The sequence below is a fragment of the Lonchura striata genome, chromosome 8 (assembly GCF_050655825.1).
Source record: "Lonchura striata isolate lonStrDom1 chromosome 8, ASM5065582v1, whole genome shotgun sequence".
In the NCBI taxonomy this organism is placed as follows: Eukaryota; Metazoa; Chordata; class Aves; order Passeriformes; family Estrildidae; genus Lonchura; species Lonchura striata.
This window is the reverse complement of record NC_140710.1, coordinates 6,652,501-6,675,530: the sequence shown is the minus strand read 5'-3', so window position 1 is coordinate 6,675,530 and position 23,030 is coordinate 6,652,501. Positions and strand designations below refer to the sequence as shown.

At 36.3% G+C, this 23,030-nt stretch overlaps 1 protein-coding gene across 5 annotated transcripts in view; it reads right to left on the bottom strand.

Moving 5' to 3' along the window:
- The window catches only part of FAF1 (Fas associated factor 1), a 159,924-nt gene that overhangs the window by 45,970 nt on the left and 90,924 nt on the right, over nucleotides 1-23,030 (bottom strand). For all 5 annotated transcript variants that reach the window (XM_085586271.1, XM_085586272.1, XM_085586273.1 and 2 more), the window contains 5 exons: nucleotides 10,608-10,703; nucleotides 9,857-9,983; nucleotides 8,932-8,995; nucleotides 7,880-7,961; nucleotides 148-302 (listed from right to left, as the gene is read on the bottom strand). In XM_085586271.1, coding sequence (XP_085442397.1) covers nucleotides 148-302; nucleotides 7,880-7,961; nucleotides 8,932-8,995; nucleotides 9,857-9,983; nucleotides 10,608-10,703 — 524 coding nt within the window. The remainder of the gene's footprint in view (nucleotides 1-147; nucleotides 303-7,879; nucleotides 7,962-8,931; nucleotides 8,996-9,856; nucleotides 9,984-10,607; nucleotides 10,704-23,030) is intronic.

Here is a 23,030-nt window from a genome sequence, read left to right as displayed (position 1 = left end):
ATGTCAGCCAGCACAGCTCCACTGATCAGCTGAGAATGAGCACGAAGTTTTAGCTCAAATAGATATTAACCACCAAAAGATCTGATAGTCAGAGATAAGGGCCTTCCCTGAGAAAAGCTGTTTCACTCAGAGTCCAAAGAGTCTCACCTTGCTCTGTTTGCTTCTTTTGTCATGTCCCATGCCCAGGTTATGAAGTTCTGACTCAGGTAGGAGACAATGGATTCAGCACAAAGCATTTGTGAGCAGAAGACGTTGGTTAGTACACTTTCATCATGGTGGAGGTAAATAGCAAGAAGCTTTCTCTGGAAAAAATGTGACAAGAGATGAATGAAAAGTTCCTCAAGCAATTTACAATTTAAAGTTGCTGCTGCAGATTTGTGTTTTAGTACTCACAATGGGATTTATCAAGGGTGACAAGTATCTCAACACAAGAAATAATCAGCAGATTTCAAGTCAAATGGTCCATCCCTGCAAATTTTTAAATATTCTTAATGCTTCCTAATATTCTGAGTACTAAAATACAATATATTATGTGCTTAGAATATGAAAACAACAACAAATGAAAAACAAAGCCTTATTAACAGACTTAAGAAATTAGTGAATTTTTTTGGCTTGTTGGCCAACAAAAATAACATTTCTGTGAACAAGGAACATGCCTCTTGACTGGACAGCATCTATGACAAAAAACAGAAATAAATAACCTGAAAAAAAATGATAGTGCCTTGCTATCACTACCTCTGTAGCCAAAAAAGAGGCACTTCATGTTGAGATGGTGTTTATGGTCTCTTGAAACAAAATATTCTGTGCTGTTCTTCTGGAACTCTATCAAGTAAAACTTGATCTTCACTGCCAGCAGCTGCGTCCTCATGAAAATCTCTGACCACCTTTTGGAAAACAAGTCTGTGTGCATGTAAATATAGAAAGCAGGCTGCAAATATACAGGGAGACGATGAGCTAGCTAAGGACTGTGATTCTGTAATTGGCATTCAATGAATTATAAATATAATTCAGAAAATTACAGCTTTCCATTACCCCATACCCATATAAATTACTTTATTTTAAAATAGTACTTGAACATATTTGCTGAGATGATACGGTGCTATTTTCAGACCTTTATTTAAAGTAATTTCAAATCTCTTCATCAGAAGTAACACTGAACCCTAGATATTGATGTGTATTGATATAGCAAGACATGGGATGCAATTTCCAGATCAGCTGTCTTTGCAGAAAACCCCCATAGGGCTCTTGCCTCATATACTGGCTTTGGATAAAATTTAATGACTGTTTATAAAAGGAACATTTGAACATTCAACTTTGAGAAAGGGATTAGTAATTTGCATTACTGTTTGTCTAATTTAATTTAAATGTTCTTCAGAACCACGTATACATGTACCAGGAAGGGCCATTAATAAGCCCAACATGCAGAGATCCATATAAGTGCAGCCAACAATGTTGACTGAAACTAAACTTGAAAATCCAGGGCACTGATGCACAATATCATGCAATAAAACAGCATTTCTGTGGTGATATTTAATTTAAAAAGAAGAAAGAGGCAGGGGAAGATCAGGCACTGTCTGTTTTTGAGGATCAGCCGTTCTGCATTTCAAAGCGTCGATCCCTGCAATATCCAGGTTACTGTGCTAGAATCTCGACTATTATATAGCAGTTGTAAGAGAGGGAGGGCAAAGATGTGTTTACTCAGTGATTAGGGCCTTAGAATAAGCCTCTAGCTCCTAGAGAGACAGCTCACCACTTATTCATTTGGACCAATTCACAAAGCCTAGAAAGATTAAACATCCATGCTGAGAAGACAAGCGAATGCAGACGGTGAAAAAGAAATAAAAATTCTTTAAAAACTCTGAGATGACTTCATTATTTTTTCCACAAGGAAACTTTAGGAAAGTGTTTAGTTAGAGAAAAACCCACATTGACCTCTCTCTAAACCCTTAATCTTTCCTTTGTGGTGGCACTGCTTTGTGGTAAGCGGATGGCTTTGCTCTCCTCTTTTCACTGGGAGCGGACAGAAAAAAAGGCTCTTGAGAAACACTTTTACTTCTAAAGAAACAACCCCATGAAACTGTTAAATATGAGATTCCGTACAACAGAATGTTTCAAAATATGTACAGTTTTAGGCTTAAAGATTTAGGGACAAATTTCAGTAAACAGAACAGGCACAAACACAATGGAGGTTTACACTGAGTTACTTCCCAAGGGAATGTAATTTTTGTTGCATCAACAAACCTGACCATGCAAAGACTAAACTCCATCACATATAAAAGACTGTACTTGTATCTGATACTTCATCTAAAATGTCAAGGGTGGGCACAGGCATACTGCTATCATAAATGCAAAGAGGTAGGAGAAGGACCTGAAGTGCTAAAATATTATTTTGAAAAATATTAGTAAAACCCAGGGGCATTTTTACCTTGGATAAACACATTATTGCAACAGGCTCACAGCTTGAAGTTTGTTGTTGTTGCTGTTGTTGTGTGGGTTTGTTTTCATGTTTGTTTATTTTACTAACTCATGGTAGCACATATTTATAAGTAAGTTTTGGTTGTGCTTATTTGAAGCCTTTGAAAAATAAGAGTAAATTCTAGGATTCTATTATGACTAATACTGGGTATTTTGAAGTAAATTTTGAACTATTAAAACATCCTTACAAAACTGTTGAACAGTCTCAAATTACACAAAAGAAGCCTACTAACGGAGCACTAGACTGTTCTGTGTTGGGTTTTTAAAAAATATAACTCAGAAGTTGTATACTTAGCATGAAATTTTAAACAAGGAAAAAAATACAACAGGGACAAACTTTTACTAGTCCCTACAAAGGTATGGGGAACCAGAAAGGTTTTAAGCACTGAATAACTCAAGTCCAAAGGCCTTAGGACTTGAGGAACTTAAGTCACCAAGGGATGCATTTTTCAGAGTACATGCATGCCGAAGACAAGGCATTAAAGCTTCAGAGAAGCACACTTTGTACAGAATTAGAAGAAAAAGCTGTTATGATGCAGAGTTCAAGAAAAAGTTGCCACTGAGGGGAAAATACCCTCAGTTTTTTAGATCTTGAGGTGACTAAATTTGCATCAGTGGGCAATGGGATTTCTAAGCTTCTCAGCCACTTCCTAATACTATGAATAACTCAGATAACCCAAAAGAATACGAACTTGAATGGGAATAGGAATGCAATCATAGGGGTCAGCAAAATCATAAACCTGAATGGTTATTTCTGAATCTCAGGTTTACAAGTTCAAGAAATTATTGAGATAGAAAAGTTCATTATGTAACAGCTGCTAGAGGCATGAATGTTCTGTCAAACTGGTAGGATAACAAATCAAAATATTAATCTTTTCCTCCAGGTTTTATGCAGTGAGAATTAATTCCAAGAAACAAAGGGACGCATTTGCACTTCTTTAAATTTTTGAAGTGCACAATCTGCTCCACCTGTCCAAGGTGATCTTGGAGCTCATGGGATCAGCCTTTTGACACAGCTACTTTACCTAGCCTTGCAGAAGACATCTGAAAAAAACTGTACCCCACAGGTTCCTCAAGTAAGAGTGATGTGGCATAAGACATCCCCAAACTAGGTCCTAGTTTAATCTTCCTGTCATTTTACCAACATCTAGTCTCAAAAGTCCATCAGTGATGAAGAATCCACAGGAGCCATGGTAAGGTGTTCAAACAACTACCCATTCTCCCAGGTAAAGGTGTGTTAAAGCCTGATTTAGTCTACTTTCATCTTCCAATTATTTGATCCTATTATACTGTTGTATCTCCATTTCAATCAATTACATCTGTAGTGGTATTTACATAATTCAAATAGTATCCAGCAATTAACACCAAACCCAGATAAGATCTATAATCACAAGCTTTGAAAGAAGAGAAAATGTAAAGTGAGGCAGACAAGCTCAAAAACTTCCATTATTTAGTATCAAATACAGAGGATACTGAGGAGAGACCCACACCTGGGAGCAACCCTCCAGATATGAAAGATGAAGCTACTCTTTAGATATGGAAAATGAAGGGTGTGTAGGCAAACAGTGAAGCTACTAAACTGGTGTTGTAGAAATTTCTACACTATAGTTATTCACAAATTCAGAAATAATTTACAAATTAAAGGACAGAACTGCTAACACACATCAGGCAAGACTGGAAAGAAAATGGTGACTAACATAGGACTTAACTGGAGTGTATGTACTGATATTTGCCATAGTGCAGCTGCTTCACTCTTCCTGAAAAGTTACAATTATACTTCTATACCTCTCCTCCAGTTTCAACCAGACCTTAGTGGGCAGGTTATTTATGTTTAATCAGAATCTGTAAAGTGGCAATTCCTCCAGCTGCAATCTGTAATAAGTTCAGTATAAATTTATTAAGCTGAAATAATAATGGACATTTCTCTGAGTTACACAGATAAAAATGATGCTACAGAAAGCCCTGTATGAGGGAATATTCTGCTACCACCAAGGAAGAGGGAAAAATAGCTTTTATTTGAACACACCAAATCATGAAAGGAGCACACTTTGCTCTAGGTATTCAGGAAATAAAGAACCCATATGTGAGAGGGATGGTGCTGCCTCTAAATTGAACCTAAAAGACAGAATTCAAGGAGAAGAAAAACACGGTTCATTTTCAGAATGCAGGGATATATATTGAGGTGACAATACCAATCTGTGCTAAGAGAGATGTTTCACATATTTATTAAAAGTCAGTGGACAGAAAGGTTGAGAGAGGAGCAGGAGGTGAGCTGACAGAGATATATAAAGATAAGAGCTCCTGAAAAGGCAAAGGCAATGTCTTTATTCTTTCTCTCAATAAAAGAGTAGCAACCACCTATAAAAATGAAAAGACAAACAAGCTCTAATAAAAGAAAATACTTCAGTATCACTCACATATATAACTGAGTAAACTTCAATATAACAATTAAAATCCAGTATTAATAACAGTACCACCATAAGTTAGGGTAAACCCTCTGATGTCTCAGAACACAAGACACCCACAAACTGCTTTCAGAAACAAAAACACCTTCCCCAAACACCTTGTTAAAAAATGTCTATTACAGGATTTCTTCCATGGCATCAGGTGTAGCAATTCCTGTGGCAGAGTAGCTCTGTAGCAAGAGTAAGCCCATTCTTCAGAAACTTACTGACAGGGAAACTCTTCTTTCCAATAGACTTTCACAAAAACCAGCTTAATTGTTGATTTAATAAACCTCTGTCTCTCTTTCTCTTCCTGACCCCATTAAAAGAAATACTGAAAATATTTTCTTGTCATATATGCAATAAGAAATGAATACACAACATCCTTAACTATCAGACTGCTGGAGGCAGCTGGGAATTTCATGGCCAAGGACACTGGCTGTTAAAAGCAAGGCTCTATATCTTGGGTATTGTATTTTTGTGGTAAAGAATTATACAGGTTTTAAAGCAGAGCCACATTTGACCTCATTCCACCTCTCCTACCAAAAACTGGCATTGTTGTAAAATTGTGGCAGCAGTTGCTCCAAAGGTTAAAAGATATCCATCATGTATGTTAATCTTCACTGGCTAACAACTCAAACACAGCAGATAAACACCTCAACTTTTTTTACAAGGTATTTCTTCTTTCAAGCAACATTTTGTTAAATAACTATGAATTACCATCCTTTCCAACACATGAAATGACAATGAGATTTAACAGGAAAAATCTATTTTTGTAAAAAGAAATTGAACTTATATACTGCATTCAAAACCCATGTTCTGCCATACGTTAATTTGCTTTAAATAACCCAAATTAAAATATTCCTGGAAAAAAAGCTTCATATTTTTACACATTGGGCTTTTTCTTTTTTTTTTTTATTTAGGTAAAAAGTATCCATTTAAAACACAGCTGATGGCTGTCTCAGTAGACATGAACTGCAGAGTGCACCTTCTGCTCTGGACAGAGTTGAGAATTTGTCAAGAAAAGGCCAAGATCTCTGAGCACTCAAGCTGCCAAGTGCTCTCAAATTAAATCAGTTTGAAGCGTTTTTCATTAAGATGGATTGAGTGTGGCATCGTGAGAAACACTCTATCAAATGTAGTGTTTTACTTAGTGATTAAGTATATACCAGTTGATGAAGCAGCCCAAATCCTTCGTAATCCCACCACTCCAATAAACATTTAATGAGTATATAAGTTCAAAAAGCCTAGTAGAGGATTTAAACCTTCAATCTTGTTTTTATTTACTCTTGGAACTCAATTTCTCACTTCAAGTGAAGAATGCTGGTGCCTGCAGCTCATCTGTTGCCCTGGTAAAATTAAGTGCCCTCCATAGTATAAATTAGAAGACAAGACACACAGGTTGCAATTTCTCCAAAGCTTTTTTTTATACTGATATATATATATTTAATTATTTTAGGAAATTAAATTATACAAATATGGAATAATGTGTCCCTTTCCTCAATTCTGAATTCCAGGAGGCAGTACTGAAAAAAATACTTTGTAACAGGGAAAAGCAGTGAAAATAAATGGTATTTCTACATTCTCATATCTTTGCTTAAAATCAAAATGTTACAAAAAAAAAAAAATTATGCCATTCCAAAGGGAGAGCTTTCAAAATAAGGCAATATTCAGAAAAAACCCCAGAATTCAAAAAAGACAAACAAAAATGAATACTCTCTTAAATATACATATATATACATGTACACACAATGGTTTTATTGTGATGATGACCTGGTCTGAATAAATCATGAAATATTAAAAATGTAAGGTGACAGACATTTCGAAAGTGGTATGTAAGTAGCACAAGAAGTATTTTGAGCAACAGAAAACTAACTGCACTTTGAGCAACAAAAAACGAAGTAACTGCACTGCATTAATATCAGATTTATAGGTAGAAAACTGTTTATGAAAGTTCTTGAGGAGCTTTTGTCCACTATTACACTGATACACTGTCAACCATTACTGATAACATGACACTAAATGAACTTCCCAACTCACAGCCTTTCCTTGTTCAATTCACAGGATTTCTTTCTCTGTGCAAAGACTTGAAAATATTCACTAAACTTAGTGTTAAGTATGTGCCAACTTCAGCTACATAGTGTGGATTTATAACTCTCACACTTATCAGAACAGCCCCTAACATAATAAAGGCTCCTTCCCATATGATTAACTACATTCTTCCTTTTAAAATTAAACATCTATCAGGAAAAACAAAAAGTAAATTTAAACAGCATGATTTTCTTGTTTGTGTTTCAGCTTTATCTGTGCTTAACTATGCAAGGTTTTGGGTTTCTCCTTAGTGAATCAAGTCACCAAAACTCAAATAAACTGTCCCCATTCTAATTTTATTAAAATACTGATTTTAAAACTGTGCGTGGAATAACAGAAACTTGAGATACCTGGTTGGATGTACAGAAAAACTAAACAACCAAACCTTAGTACTGGACCTTACTTGGCAGATAAAGGCTATACAATGGGGGGGAAAAGGCACAGTGTATTTGAGAGAGCTTCCAATTTAAATTTACAATTTCATTAGCCATTCTTCAAAGGAGTTACCAACATGCAACAGTGAACTTGTCAAGCATAAGGCTCACAGGCAGGGTTATCTGGTGCTAGGACACCATTATTTCAGGAAGAAAAGGGAGGAGGGGAAAAGAAAATGAGTAGATTTGACAACTAAAGAACTCCAGTAAAAATACAGTCTGAATGATTAGAAAGCATCAGTTATTCACTGCAACTTCAGCAACCACCAAGGTAAGTATTTTAGTCAGTCAACTGAATGAGTACAACTCTTCTCAAACAATAAAAGCAAAATAACTCCAAAATGTAGCTCAGCTTTTCAAAAATCAAGATGAAACCCTTAAGGTGATTTCCATTTCCCCACTATTTTAAATAAAGTAGTTTTAATACACACTTACATCTCTAGCTTTCCCATAGAAGGCTTCTTGAAAAGCAGCCTCTAATGATCCAATAAAATAAACAGGATGGCAGTCACCATATCTATTTGAGATAAAATTTCCAATTAATAAAAAAGGCCAAAATCAAGTAATTTCAATATTCTACATTTTTATATATTCTGCAAATATAATGCATTGGCTAAATCTTTAGAAAGATGAGTATTACTCTTCTAAAGAAAGAAAATATTTAGGACCCCTTTGTTTTCTGACATTGAAAAACTCAAAGTAATGAACTACTACCTTACAAACGTGATCATAAAAACATTCTGTTTACACATGTAGATACCTTAAGTTCTACACAATTTTCTATAAAATCTCTATTAAATTTTCAAATTCTTTCCTCTCTTTATTATATTCTTAAAGATGAATTGAAGGCCATTCTTCTATTGCACATTAATGTATCTCACATACATAAAGGAATATTTCATCACAGGAGTGAAAGCAGAAGGCACATAAACTTTGCATTACTTTGCAGCTCCTACCTATTCAATGAAACAAGCAATTGTTTAACAGTGCATGATTTGGTAGTATAAAGTTTTTAAAAAAATCCAGAATACCTCTGTTTTTTATAAGTCAATATTTAACCAACCACTTTGTTATTGTGAAAACTCTTACAGTAACTATGTATTTATTTTTCAGTATTAATAAATTTCAGCTTTTCTGTTCCTGCATATCATAATAAAATCAACATACATAACCAGTCTTTCTCATCCTTCTGGACCTTTACATAATTAAGTAATGGTACTACATAGCGGCAAAAATAAATAAGACAAGAATCAACCACTCCAGTTTAGGCTGAGAAATAATTTTATTTCAGAAGCAGTTCTAGCAGCAGAGATAGAATTAAAATAAATTAGATTAGGATGTCAAAATATGCTATATTCCATTAGGATGTCTAAATATGCTATAATCTCACAAGAAAACATGTAGACTTGGTTTATTCTTACTTTCATTATTTACTAACTTTAACTGAGTTTGTAATAAAAATTGCACAGTTAGGAGGCTAAGCTTACCTTGAAGAAAATTCTGCTGTAAATTGTAATAAGGCATCTCCTTCATTTTCAGCATTTTCTGGCACTTAAAAAATGGGGGAAAAAAGAAAAGAAATGCAACTCTATGGAAACAGGTTGTAATATGCAAACACATTCACTTCACAGGTATTTCATGCTCCCAGCTTACTCAAGTTACCAAGAAACCATATAAACTTCATGACAGACTACTGACTATGAAGCTTTTGAAAGACAAGAAATTTCCAGAGGGTGTCATGAATATATTCAGGTTTTCCTAACAGTAAAATCCTCAGGTCCAGTGTAATGTGATATATCACTTGCTTAGAATTTGTACTCTGGACTTTCTTTAAAGCTTGAAAGGCTCAACCCTCCCTACTGAAAATGTTAAAGAGTTTTCCATATTATTATTTCCATATTAAAAAACTTCTAATGAAGTAACTCTAAGGTAAGCTTAAAGTAAATAAAGAGTATGCAAGAATTGCTTGTAGGAGGTAACTGACTGCTCCTGTTCAATTTTCTTCATAATTCAAGGGCAAATAATCACTGAGAAATTTGATTAGCATAATGACTAAAACAATCAAACACAGAATCTGTAGAATTTTCAAAACAGGGAAGTGGAAATATAGTTATCTACAGGTGCATTTGGATAGAGATCACAATTTCTCTGACCTTATTTGTTACTCATCTATTTTAAGTTCAATTATTATTCTTCAGTTTCAATGTTAAAAATTTCCCTCCATGGAAAGGTGTTTTTATAGTTGCCAGTTATGTATGCAGTATTTTCCTTTGATGCATACATGAGGCATGTTATTCAAACAATTCTACCATTCCTATAAAAAAATACTTTCCAGTTTCTAATTCTGCAGACGCCTCCCAGCTCTCTGCTTTCGCCTCTGCTGTACAAGCTCCAGTTAATTGTAACTCTTACTCATTGGTGATTTCCTCAAGGCAGATGAAGCTACTCCAAACATTTCTCCATCATCAACTCCAAACTCAGTAGCATCTTCGAAGTCATCTCCATCACTATCACTAACCATATGAACATCAGTGCATTGCTGTATAAAAAACAAAACCCAAAATCCACTGTAAGCTTCTTTTCAGATATTTTCAGTGAAATACAAAACACACACAGTGACAAATACACATAATATACTACAGTTTAATTTACTATTTTATACAGCATTATCAAAGGTAATTTTTAATAGAAGTCTGGTTGAGAGCAATATTATGTGACAAAATTCATTATTAAAGAATCTCTGCATAAAAATAGTTAAGCAAATTTTATTCAAATTTAATGCTGTTTTTCCATCTAATAGTACCAGAGCTGGTCTAACTGCATAAGAAAAAGGGAGAAAAGCCACATAACGGTGGCTTTTATATGGGTATTTGGAATACCCATATAAAGGAAAAAAAATCAAAATTTTAGTGCAACGAAATGAGGTCGCATCCCCCACAGTCAGATGCTTTGCTGGGGTTTGCTTGCTTTGTTTTTCCTCTTTATCTTCAATGACTCCTTTGCCCAGTTCCTCACTTTGTCACAATTGCAGGAACTGTAAATGGATTGTTGTAAGATGCAATTCCATTGACTCACTACCACAAAAGGGATGGTGACCACTGCACCCTGAGGTGTCCCTGCCTGTCCCTAGAGCAGCCTGGTAACACAAAGGAGATGTCCTTACCTCCTCTGACTGCTCCCTTGTTTGTACAGGAGAAGATCTTCTTCCAACTGTGAGTCGATGGCAAGGAAAAGTCACTCCTGACACAGCTAAAGTCATCTACAAGGCAAGCAGTGATTCTCCATTAAAGCCACAGTCTCAGTCAAAGGTTGGGGGGAGGGTTTAAGGTTGTTAGAGATTCAAATTAAAGATGCATTATTTAAACACATATTAAGAAGCCTGAAAAACTAAAAGAATTCCTTACATTAAAATACTCAAGGAAACATCAGTTGAATTTCACTGAGGTGTATGCACAGAGTATCAAAACAAATTCAATGGAACTGCAAACTCCAAAGGGCCTTGAGTTGTTCTTTTCTCCTGAAGCAGTACTGAAGTTTGAAATGTTACTGTAAATGGCAACTTTTACAGTGCTATGCTATGCAAATGTTGATTTTTTTTTGCTAATCAAGAAGCAATTGTTAAAGATGCAAAGTACTGATACAAATAATTAAAAACATTTGAATCATCTCAAAAAAAGTTGTGTTTTGAAAGATCTGTTTATCAGCAGATATTGCAATAGACACAATCACATTGGCAACTTAAACATATATTTCATCTCCTCATTAAAATCATCATTTAAATGTCAATGCACACCATGTTCCTCATATGAACAAAGACACACAGCCCAAACTGGTGACACTGCACTCAGCACAGTCCACATGATGGATTGTCAGCAGCCAGTGCCAACAGAAACAGCACTTCTGCCCTTTGCTGTATGCCTAAATCTCAATTTTTAAGAACTACCAACAGAAAAATTCCACTATCATTTGAAAGACAAAATTATTATGATGCCTGCAAACAGACAGCAAAATTATTTGAAAATCTGGTCCTATATTCCATTTAAAAATACACTAATCTGGCCACTCTGTGACCAGAACCACCCGTGCCATCCCTGCATTTAAAGCTGCCCAGCCTCCTGCTGCTTCTGGAGAGCACATCAGTCCAGGAGAAGCAAGCTTGATGACCACAAACAGCAATTTCAGAAGCACCTAAGACCTATCTGGACCAATTTTACAATGTGAGTAGCTCTTAAATAAAATGATTGGCTTTGGCAGTGACAAAGTATTTAATGCTATGCAAATTTCAGTGATGTGGTAGTGCTGGGTGTATGTTTAAAACTTCTTTTCTAATGGTTCCTTCAGATGAAGCGCAGAGAGAACAGAAAAACAGATCCTGTAAAACTTATTAGTATTTTTGCAGGGCACAGAACAAAATAGTTACATTATACATTTCTGAAATATAGCACTCTCCTAATTGAACTGTAAAAACATTAAGGTAAAATACATTTCAATCATTCTCAACAAAAATCCAAGAATAAACCGTAAGCCTTAAATTTCATTTACTGCCATGAGCACTGAAAATACCCCATTTATTTTTTATACATAATTCAGAGCGACTTTCTCACTTGTCTGCTAGAACTCACAGAGATTTAATTTGCTGCAGGTTGAAGCAGGCTGATTAAGCAGGCTGGTTACCAAATGAATGTTAACCTGTCTGAACTAGCCTACTGTCACATTCTCACAGCAAGGTTAAACACAAGTTTAGCTGTGTAAAAAGCCCAGCAATCACCTTAAAGGAAATGAGTTATAATACTCTGGAGTAAATGAAATATTAAAGACAATGCACAGGTCTAGACCAATTACCTATGAAACTCCAGTGACAAGAGCAAAAGAACTGCATTCTCTGCCATAATCCACCATTCCAATTATTATTTTTATAAGCTTTTAATAATAAACAAAACCCAACTGTTATAAACGGAAACTTTGCCCTGTAGCTATCACACCATATGAAATGCTGGTAGAACACACAAACACCCACATTAACCACACACAGCCCCACAGTTCCCTCTCTCACAGCATCAAATCCCCTGACAGATGCCTGGAAAGGCTCCCGGTATCTTTTACATGCACATTAAAGAGAGAGTGGTAAGATCAAGCAGGCAGTTATTGTGCTGCTTCATCACTTGGCCCAATTGCAGGGTGTTGCAATTCCAATTTGCAACCCTATATTATAGTGTCAAAGCGTCTCTCAAACACGAGCTAACAGCAGAAGGGGTTCCACATCAGAGCCTGTTTCATCCTACTCTCCAGACAGTTGCTGGAATGTTGGGGGTTTGTGCACACTGGTGTGAGAAATCACCCTTCCCTTTGCTTTTTGTTTTCTTTCCCTTTCTGAGAAGTTTTTTTGTTTTTGGAAAAGAAATAGCAGAAATAGCCTTCATTCCAAAGTAAGAGAGACATCAACATTCTTCTAGAAAAAAGTTATCTTCATTCAAAGATAGAGAGCTATCTTGCAAAGAAAGACTCTAGCACCACAAAAGCTCAAGCTTTATTTTGGAAATCATAAAAACGCCAAGACTAAGCAAAAGATTGTTTTCCAGGCAGCTCAACAAACTCTTTCCTAGTACTGTGAGTACAAGGCACTAATGGAAACACCACTGAAGTTTCTCAGTGTGAAGAACTGTAGATCTAGGAGAGGTTTTTCTTTCTGAATACTGCACCTGCTCCCTCCCAAACAGAGATGCAGAACATTATCATTGCAATAAAATATCATTGTGTTTCAGCCACCTTCCCACGGGAATGGACAAAACCTTTATACCAACCCCATAACTGAAAAAGCTGGTTTGTAGCCTGAGTACCTGATTACCCACATTCTCTAGCTTATGAGCCCATCTGGCTGTGGAAAAAAACCCTCACTTTTCTGAATTTTTCTTTTTTTACATAAAAGTCACCACTATGTGGGTACCAAAATTTTAATGGGATGGCTTCCACATGCACAAGAAAAGAAACTGAAAATGCATTTGCAGGACTTGGGAGTAAATTACAAGCTAGGCATAGTTATAAAAGAAATAATACACTAAAGCAAAAATAATAAGATCACTCTTTTTTTAGGCAGGGAACCTATGCTTGTGCAAATCCAACTGCCTCAGAACTGAAAGGTACATGAGATGGAAAGTGAAACAAAATCAGAAATAAAGAAAATTACTTGCAAAAAGTAACTCCAGAGCCAGACCTTTTGTTCAACACTGTGTAGACACTGCTTGTGCTTATTTAAAGTTTAAATAGTCTCCTATTTGGTCTCCTATAGCTTTTAAGGAGAAGGAAAATAAAATTCAAGATTTCAAACATTTCAGGGAGAGTGCCAGCAAGAATGTCTCCTTTTAGGAAACAATCTAAATTGATTCAATAGCTCTAAGATTCAAAGAGGTAATGGTGCAAGCTGGACAAAATGCACACAAAAGGTTACTTGAAATAGATTTTAACTACTAAGAGAAAGATCACTACAAAATCTAACAATTTAGAGAGGAAAGAAATAGTCTGGTGCTCACTTGTGCTTTCCAACTCTAAGACACTAATACTATTTGCAAATGCTCAGTGTGAGATGATTTGTTTTTCAATTGCCAGCATTAGCAATTGAGGGATAAACTTAAGCAACATCTTTTCTGATCCAAACATGCAGGATTCTTGTCAACCTCCCAGATTAACCCAGAAATATTTGCCAAATCTGGAGTGAGACGGGATGCTTTAAATAATAAATTATTCTTCATGTTATATTAGTTTTATGTAGAAGCTTCTATAAATATAATTCAGAACAATATAAACCCACTATTTTTTCTCCAAATATTTCATGATGTCTGCAGGAGAGAATGAAATCATTGAGAGCATGTAATTCCAGAGTGCTGCCATCTCATGCTCAGAATAATAGGAAAAATTACAAACCCATAAGCTCAAAACTTTGTATTTTCTAGAAAGAGCTTGTTGGCACAACTTAATTCCCACTCTTGAAGACTTCTGACATTACAAATGAAGGAACAAACTCAGTCTCTTGTACAAGTCCAGAGATATTTAATCAAGATGCCGAAGATGCGGAAAAAGATGAACAGTAGAAGGAACGTGAAGGAACGTGAAGGAACGGTGGCAGCAGAGAACTCCAGCTGCAGAACTCACTCCACTGAGAAATGCTGATACAAAAATTATAAGCTCAGTGGACTGCATCAGGAAAGGAGTAATTGGATATGACAAATTGACCTTCCTCATGTTCAGCCACACAGTGATGGAGAAAAACAGCATCTCAAGAGATTTGAATGGCAACCATACCTAATGAGCAAAGTGAAGGAAGCTGTAAAAACTTTCTAATGTTTTACAGAATGTAGCTGGGACACCCAAAGCGTCCAGCTTAAGGCAATAATCTATAAAGAAAAGGACATTCTTCTTCATCCTCAGTTATTGAAAACTTGTGCTATTCACAGGATACTTGCCATCCAGGGATCCCATCTCTGCAAAGGGATAAAGCTTTTTGTAAACAAGAACTATTCAGAACGAGCAAGTATAAGTTTAAGGAAGGTAGGAATATTGGTTTATGTTGTGCTCTTTGTTAAGCTTTTGATTGTTAAAAGAGCAATGAGGGTTTTGAGGTTTTGGAGTGTGTGGGCACTCTGATTTGCTTTAATGTACATTAATGCATCTATCTGAACATACAGACACTTACCTGTTAATCAGGACAAGTTATTAAATGGAACCTTCAGCTGTATTACCCATTATTTGTTAATTTTAAAGAAAACAGCTTTTGTCTCTTTAAAAGACCACTGAAAAGGAGAAACTGTTTCAGTCACTGTAAAGAGGTAATTTTATTTTCAAATTACTCAAATGATAAATTCTTTCCAACTCACTGGAGAGGTATTTTTCCATGACAAAGTATTTTCTAGCACCATTTTTTGGCATAAAGTAGAGATTCTTGATAATTTGTTCTCAGAAATTTAAAGGTCAAACGGTAAATCTTACAAAGCATCAGGAAGAAATTCAGAGATTACTTGATCTATACACAAAGGAGAAGATTCTAAAAATGATGCCAGATTTCACTTGCACACACAGCAAGTGAAGCAACAGGCATTACCTGACAATAGCAAGCCAAAACCAAAACCTTGCCATGGATAAACCTTCTGGATCCTTAATATAAAATTATCCTAAAAAGAAATGTAATTTCTGTATAACTTCTATAAATAAGTCCAATTATTCAAGTAGCTAAACTTCTAATACAGAAGTATTAGAAGTACCATGTTTGGCTGTATACAATCTGCTTCAATAGGAAACTAAATAGAGGAACTCTCAAGCATGATTTTCTATTGAGGTAAAGAAAAAAAAAATCTATTTTCTGCTTTTAATACTCGGAGGTAAAGTAAGCAAACAAGATTCTGGTGTACAAAATAAAAAGCATGTTTTCTGATACTTGACTCCCCCATAAATCTCCCATAAAAAGGGCTCTTTCTAAAGGTTGCTTAGCAGGCTGCACTGCACACATAGGGGGTTGTAATACACATATATCACAGCAAAAAGTTCTCAATCAGAAATGAATGCAGTGTTACCTACGGATTGAAACCTAATCCTGGTTCAAATACTCCATGTGACAGCCCTTTCACCATGCCCAAAATGTGACTTGCTTACCTTCTCCATTTACTAGTTTACTCACTGATACATGGCTTAAGAATAAAGAAATACACATGACCAAGTACATTTCATAACACACAGTTATTCATAATAACTTCAGAGAGGTGCCCATAGCAAAATACTCAATGACTGGCAGGTATCTCCTCTGTGAAAATTTCATTCCCATAATTTGATCCTTTTTGTCATTGGATTAATTACTATGATGCTTTTTTTCCTCTCATCAGGTAAGAGAAGGGATAAGGATAGATGGCTGAGCAAGGAGCATTATCAAGCATTTCAATTTTCATATTAAATTTACTATTCTGTTATGTGACCTTTTATTATAGCATAAAAAAATTTCCCAAGTATGATAAATGCCAATTTATCAGATGGATGGGTGGATGGATTGATTTTATTGAAGATACAGGAAAAAAAGTTGTATTTTGAACACAATTATATGAAGTTTAAGAAGGAACAAAAACTCTGAAAAGGAAGAAAAACTCTAGAAGGAACATTTCTATTCTTATTTTTCTATCAAATGTTCCATGTACATGATATTACTAGATGGACTTGGATACAAGATATTTTAGGGATCAAATGCTTTCATTGCCTAAGTGCACTGACAGCAGGTAAGGTAAGAAGACAAAACAAATTATAAACCAATCTAGTTGGAACACCTAGAAAATAAGTTATTCTTCTTGCTGTTTACCATCAGAGCTAGATTGGTCAGGCTGCCCCACAGCTGAGGCTCACTCACATTTCCATTTCCCTTTTGTAATCTATCCTTTCCAAGACTGAAGAAGGAACATATCTTTTCCAAGATTGAAGAATAAGGAAAAGCAAGGAATATCTGTATGGTGGACAGGATATAGCAATTAATGTGGCATATAGGAAAACTCCAAATGTACAGGGGTTGAGGCAGAGCAAGTGAGTGAAGTTTTGTTTTTGCTCTTGAAATACAAGAGTAGGAAGTTTTTCATTAAACAAACAGTTGAATAAAATTGTGGTTTCTAAGTGCATTCAGCATAGTCCTTGCATGTGAATATTGAAGCAGGGGGAATAAGAGTGGAGGAACTCTGGCAATCTTCTGCAGTTCTCCAGAGATTATCAGATTGCTCCACAATTTCCTGGCTGGAGATCCAGAGAAAGAAATCCATGCAAGAAGGAGGTGGTGGTCTCCCAAACAACTCATTCCATTTATGAGGATACTCAAAGACTCATCATTTCAAGTAAAAATTATGACCTGAGTTTTCATATGAGCTTGTTCTTGCCACGGCTGAAGCTCCTGGTGTTTAACCAAGCATTACCAGCAGTGTGTGGGCAGCCTGTTATGCTCAGACAAACCCTCACTGAATTCCTTGGGAACAAACAAGTGGTCAACACTTCCAAACCCATCACTTCTCACTGTCTATATTCAATAAATAACTTATCTTCTTGTCAATGTAAAATCTCACAAAGGCAAAGTGATACATGATTTAAGAATTTCTGCATGTTCATGTTTAAAAGTTATGTTTAAAGCTTCAGGAGATTAAAGATTTTGTGTGAATTAATGTTTGTTCTTTGGCTTGTTTTTTCTCAGAAGTTAGCAAGTATTTTTCCAATAGTAACACATTGTAAAACTACTTCTGTCCATATGGAAATACATACTATACATAAAAGAAGTGCTATCACACCAACAAAGAGCAAGTACCCCAATGTAAAATGAAGGTACATTGCAATTCAAAAACCAAATCTATTAAATACATTCTTTTAGTTGACTGAAACAACTGCTTTTTTGTACTATGCAATTAATTGACTCAGAAAGATTTACTGCCCAGAACTGAAGGGCTCTCTTCAGTCTGTACTGCTCAACTAGACATTGTTATCCAAGTTCAGTACATAGCATTAAAAAAAAAAATCAAACACCTAAAGCTCATCTACTGCGATGTAAGCTCTTGAGTAACAATAAAAAGTGGATGTAATTCCACATTAGCCACTTTGTCTTTTGACATCAAATAGCATTAGCTGGGAAAAACAGTCAAGTATGCTTGAGGTTTGTTTATTTTATTAAACTATTGCACAAATATGAAAATGAACAGAAGAGTTAAAAAAAAATTGACAGCCCTTAAAATTAACTTCCTCTGGAAAATAACTTCATTTTCATTATGCAAAAAAAAAAATCTTGACAGGTATTCAACGTTTCATTTTAAACACTAACTGGATGAAAAAAACATCTCTAGCGTGGAGTGCGTTCAGGTTATAAATCAGTAATGCTTATTTTAACTCCTCACAAAGTGTTGTTGAGATAATTACTGCTGACAGCTTTATTCAAGGTTCATTTCACTTTTTCTACTATTTTTCCCCTGTTAGAAGTTCAGCAGGGCCCATGGGAAGATCCACCCCTCACACCTGTTAGGGTTCTTCATGTTACTGAGGCCAGTTTGGACACGTCACTTCACATTAGCATTGTGCCAGAGCGCTGTGACAATTACTTATCGCAGGTTTAACTTGAAAAAAAGTTTCTAATCCAGCCACAAGAACAGTGTCAGAGTACGTAATTTAAACCTGTCAACACAGGTTGTAGGAAATTCATTCCAAGGATTTCAGTCGTGTTCCCATGGTAGATCTCTGAACTATAATGAAGCTTAAAATCACAAAAGAATGCTATAGAGTTAAAACACAGAACCCAAAAGTTTAAAGAGCTCTGAACTGAAGGGGAAAAAAGTGTCTGAACTATTAGTTGTGTTTTAAAATTTGATAAATTATTTAGATTAGGATTAAGAGACTGCTGTGTTAATTCTCCAGAATTCCAAAAGGCTGCTGCAAATGTATCTTATTTTGCTGCAGTGGGAAGGCACAATGCTGGCAGATCTTTACATGTGCTGAGGGCAGACGTATGGTGAAGCAGCTCTGGAATCATCTCCAGGATGGTGTGGGAGGCTGGAGGAGACCCAAGGCACAGTGAGGAGGCCACTTGAGCCCTTCAGACACCAGGAGAGGGATGCTGGCACTGCAGCAGCAACCACCAAACACAACAGCTCCACAAAACACAACGAGATTCTTGTGAGCTTGAGAAAAAGTGGTGCCTGGTGCTCTGGGAACACCCAGCCCTGGTGTGCTGGTTGAACACACATGCCAATTTTTGCTACGTGCCCTGTTAATCACCAGCCGTGTTACTGTGCATCTACCCCTCTTGTTTGCTGGCTGAATGAAAATTATCCCTGGTTTTGATTATTTCTCATTTGACTGAGCCTAGTTAGGCAAATTAGGAATTAAAGCAGAAGGACAGCTACTGTAGTACTTAATGTTGCTTCAAACCACAAATATATTTAAAGGAAACAAAGAAAATAATATTTCCTCGTACAACGGATTCTGCTAAAAAATAAATATACTTGAGAGACTGAAATAAATACCCATGATCACTTACAGAGCTCATTCTTCTTGTTAGACAAAAACTGTAAATATTAAAAAGGATGAAAAATCTGCCAAGCCATTTGCAGCTACTTGAAACACAGGGTAACAGAATTAAATACACGCTGAAAGACCTGGAACACAGTTAAGTATAGACCATGAGGCTAATTGTGGATCTTGAGTTAATTACTTTCCACTGATACGTTTTCTCAATGGTCTTTTACATGAGTTTTTTCTTTCCTCAGTCTGAACCCCAAGGCAATTCAGCGTGCTAGCCTCCAAACTCTGGGTGATTCATTGTGTACTTCTGCCTTAGGATTTTTAGTTCATGCAGAGAAAGCCAGGCTTTCACATCAAGTTGATGTTAATGTGCACTGACAAAGCAACAGTAAAGGAGCTTCATGTTTGTCACAACGTGCACTCTTTAATTTAGTAATTGCTTTATACTGATATGCAAATAATGACACATTTCCCAAATTTCCAGTTCCTCAGCAATGCTTTCGCTAATTACTCAGTGGTTAAAACTCAGGCATGTAAATTGGTCCAGTGAATTTATTAATAAGTACACCTGTGTGAACTGATCTATAAAACACACATGCCTGGGAACAGGTCATAACTCACTGTACATTCCTGAAGGTCTCTGGAAGTGAAAAAAACAATTCTCTAACTAAACCAAGATAAATTACAACTAACAGAGTGTTGTTCATAGATAAACTAGGATTCCCAACCTTTCCTAAGTTAAAGAGAGACTGTCTTTGGGTAACAACAAATACCAGGCGTCAAAGCATCCATCGAGAGAGGGATCAAGGTAAAGAAAAGAAAAGGTCAATTAAAAAAAAGAACAAGAATGCCTCTAGCACCTGAAAACATGGGAAAGGGCCAGTGTCCACTCATCCTTCAGTTCTCTGTGGATGACCACATGCTTTAAAGTCTGGTTATAGTGTTTTGTGGTACTGTGTAGTCTTACTTTTAATATTCTAAATCAAAAATTCAGCTGCACTTAACATGGATTCAGACTCATAACAACTGCAAAAACACTCAATAGAGTTCTAACCTGTCTTGCTTTATATCCTTTCCTCAAAATTGTCCTGTTTTATTTGCTTGCTTTTATGTTCCATCAGAGTCTGTTAAATTTCTGGTATTTTCTTTATGCAACTATGCAACTGCCATAGACTATAGACAGTATAATACTTGTTTTTACTGAGTATGATCTCAAACCATTTATTTTTCACTATTCAGAAGAGACACAAAACCATTACCAGTTTTTTAAGCTCAGGAGCAAAAAAAAAATCATAAACAGTATAAACTAACAACAATTCATCCACATCACATATTGCCCACAGATATTCACAGATACACCTTGGGAACTGCTTTGCATTCACAGAGTATCAGCCAAATGCTTGGCACGTTTCTGGTCTACGGTGGGATGCCATTTACTTCACAACATTGTACAACACTGGATGGCAGAGAAGTGCCTGATATGTTTCCAGCACTATATAATTCCTTGGCACAGTTCAAGCAGTTGTGCTAGCAGAACTGCTTCCAAAAAAATGCTTCAAACACTGATAGGATTTTTATGCTGCCTCTTCTTCATGGATATCATTTTCTAAGGAATTGGATTTTTGCAATGTTAGCTCTTGAAAACACAGTGCTACTGACTTCTAAAAATGAGCTTCTAAAAAGGATGATTGTTTCCTATTTTCTGTTTCCCTTACCTGGAATGTGTATCTTCTAGTGAAGTTCTGCTCTGCTTATAATAGTGGAGCTTCATTACAAAGAAACAAGCACCACTGTGATAATCCTCCAGGAATAATGCAATTACCACTTATCAAACAGGTGTCTGCTGTATTCCAAGGAGATTATCACTTCCTATTCTGCTCTCAGAGAGCACAGAATAAAAGAGAAGCTGCTACTATTAAATGACTAAGGGGAAAAGGAGTCTTTGATAATAGCTCCTGCCAGCATCTCTCAGCAGGGCATGAAGCAAATGTAGTCCTTCTATAACAACTTGGCACTGAAATGAGTATTTTGGTTTCTGTAAAAGGAGTTAAAGCACCTAAATAAGACCACTCCAGTTAACTCAGTCTGAAGTATCTCTCCATGTTTCTTCATGGAATATTCCAAGAATCTCAGCACCTCTGGCTTTATGTCAAGCCATCCCCCTTGTGAGTAGTCCTGAGGAACTCTGCCTGCTCCAGCAAAAATGGGCTGCAGAGCCGCTTTGTGAAACACATCATCTTTCAGAGACACTTCTGTGACAATCCAGAGCTTGATGAAGGTACAGAAGGATCTCACAGAGAATTAAATCTTCTTACCAAAACACATTTGTGGGTCAAACCACAGCTGGGTGTAATTGATCAGCAAAGGCAATTTTTAGCATATTTTCAAAGCAGCTCCTTGAGTAGGAGTTATCTCAGGAGTGGCTCTCTAAAACCAAGAGCAAAAACATCTTCCTATGAAATCTGGGATACGGCTCAATGTACAGAAGGTGCTATTTCTACATGACAAAACATGTAATTGGTTTGGAAACAAGCCTAGCTGAGCATCAAGGGCAGAGGAGGAGTAAGAGAGTAAACAATACACAGGTGCAGGAGACAAGAGGCTCCTGGTGATGTCCAGGGGCTGTGAGGGCCAGCAACTGTTCATAGGTTGGTATTTCAAAGAAAGTAGGACACTGCTGATCTTGTAAAACCCTCTCCAGTGAGGATTACCACTGCTTTGGTATAAACTCAAGGAAGAACTGTAGCTCCTGCTGCTGTCTCTGGTGGGACACAAAAAAACCCAATGCAGTTTGTGTGCCTGTAGATGGAGAGATGGAGTGGTGCTGTGGATACAACACAATCCCCCAGCACCCTGGTGTACTCCAGGGGTCTGGACTGCCCTGATCTACCCTGGAGATATTTCTCTATGCATGTGGTCATTTCTATCACATATCACATTTTGATTTTCAGGTTAAGGACAGAAATTGGAAGCAATGCTGAAGCAGCAAATATAAAGTATCAGTCTCAGTCAGACCTTGTTTACTAATTTTAAACTCAACTCCCTTTAACCAGTATATGAACACGACATTTTTAATAAAAATAACTTTCATGTCTATGAGTTTCAAAGCAAGAAAAGCTAAAAGCATCTCAGCAGATCAAGAAGATTTGTCAATGGCTTGAAAAGAAGAAAGCAGTAAAAGATGACAAATAATTATGTCTATAGCATCACTGCTGTTCCTTATGCTTTAAAATTACAGTGACAAAAGAACTTAGTATTGAACCAATTAATTGCCAACAGTAACCTCAAAATTTGCTACCAGCTTTTCCTAAAAAACTAAGGTTGACTACAATACCCTGAAATGGGGTGGAATTCTGGGAGAAACCAATGCAATTTTAGTTGATGGTGCTCATTTTATACCAGCAATGAATTTGACTTTTTGAGTCCTTATTGTAACAGATCATAATGCACTTTGCAAACTCATTTAAATTGACATTCTTGAGATTAAATGCAACAGGTATTTAGCAACACAATTACCCTTTACAGCTTATGAGGGAAGCAGCACTTGAAACTGATAGGTCACACTTTAGAATGC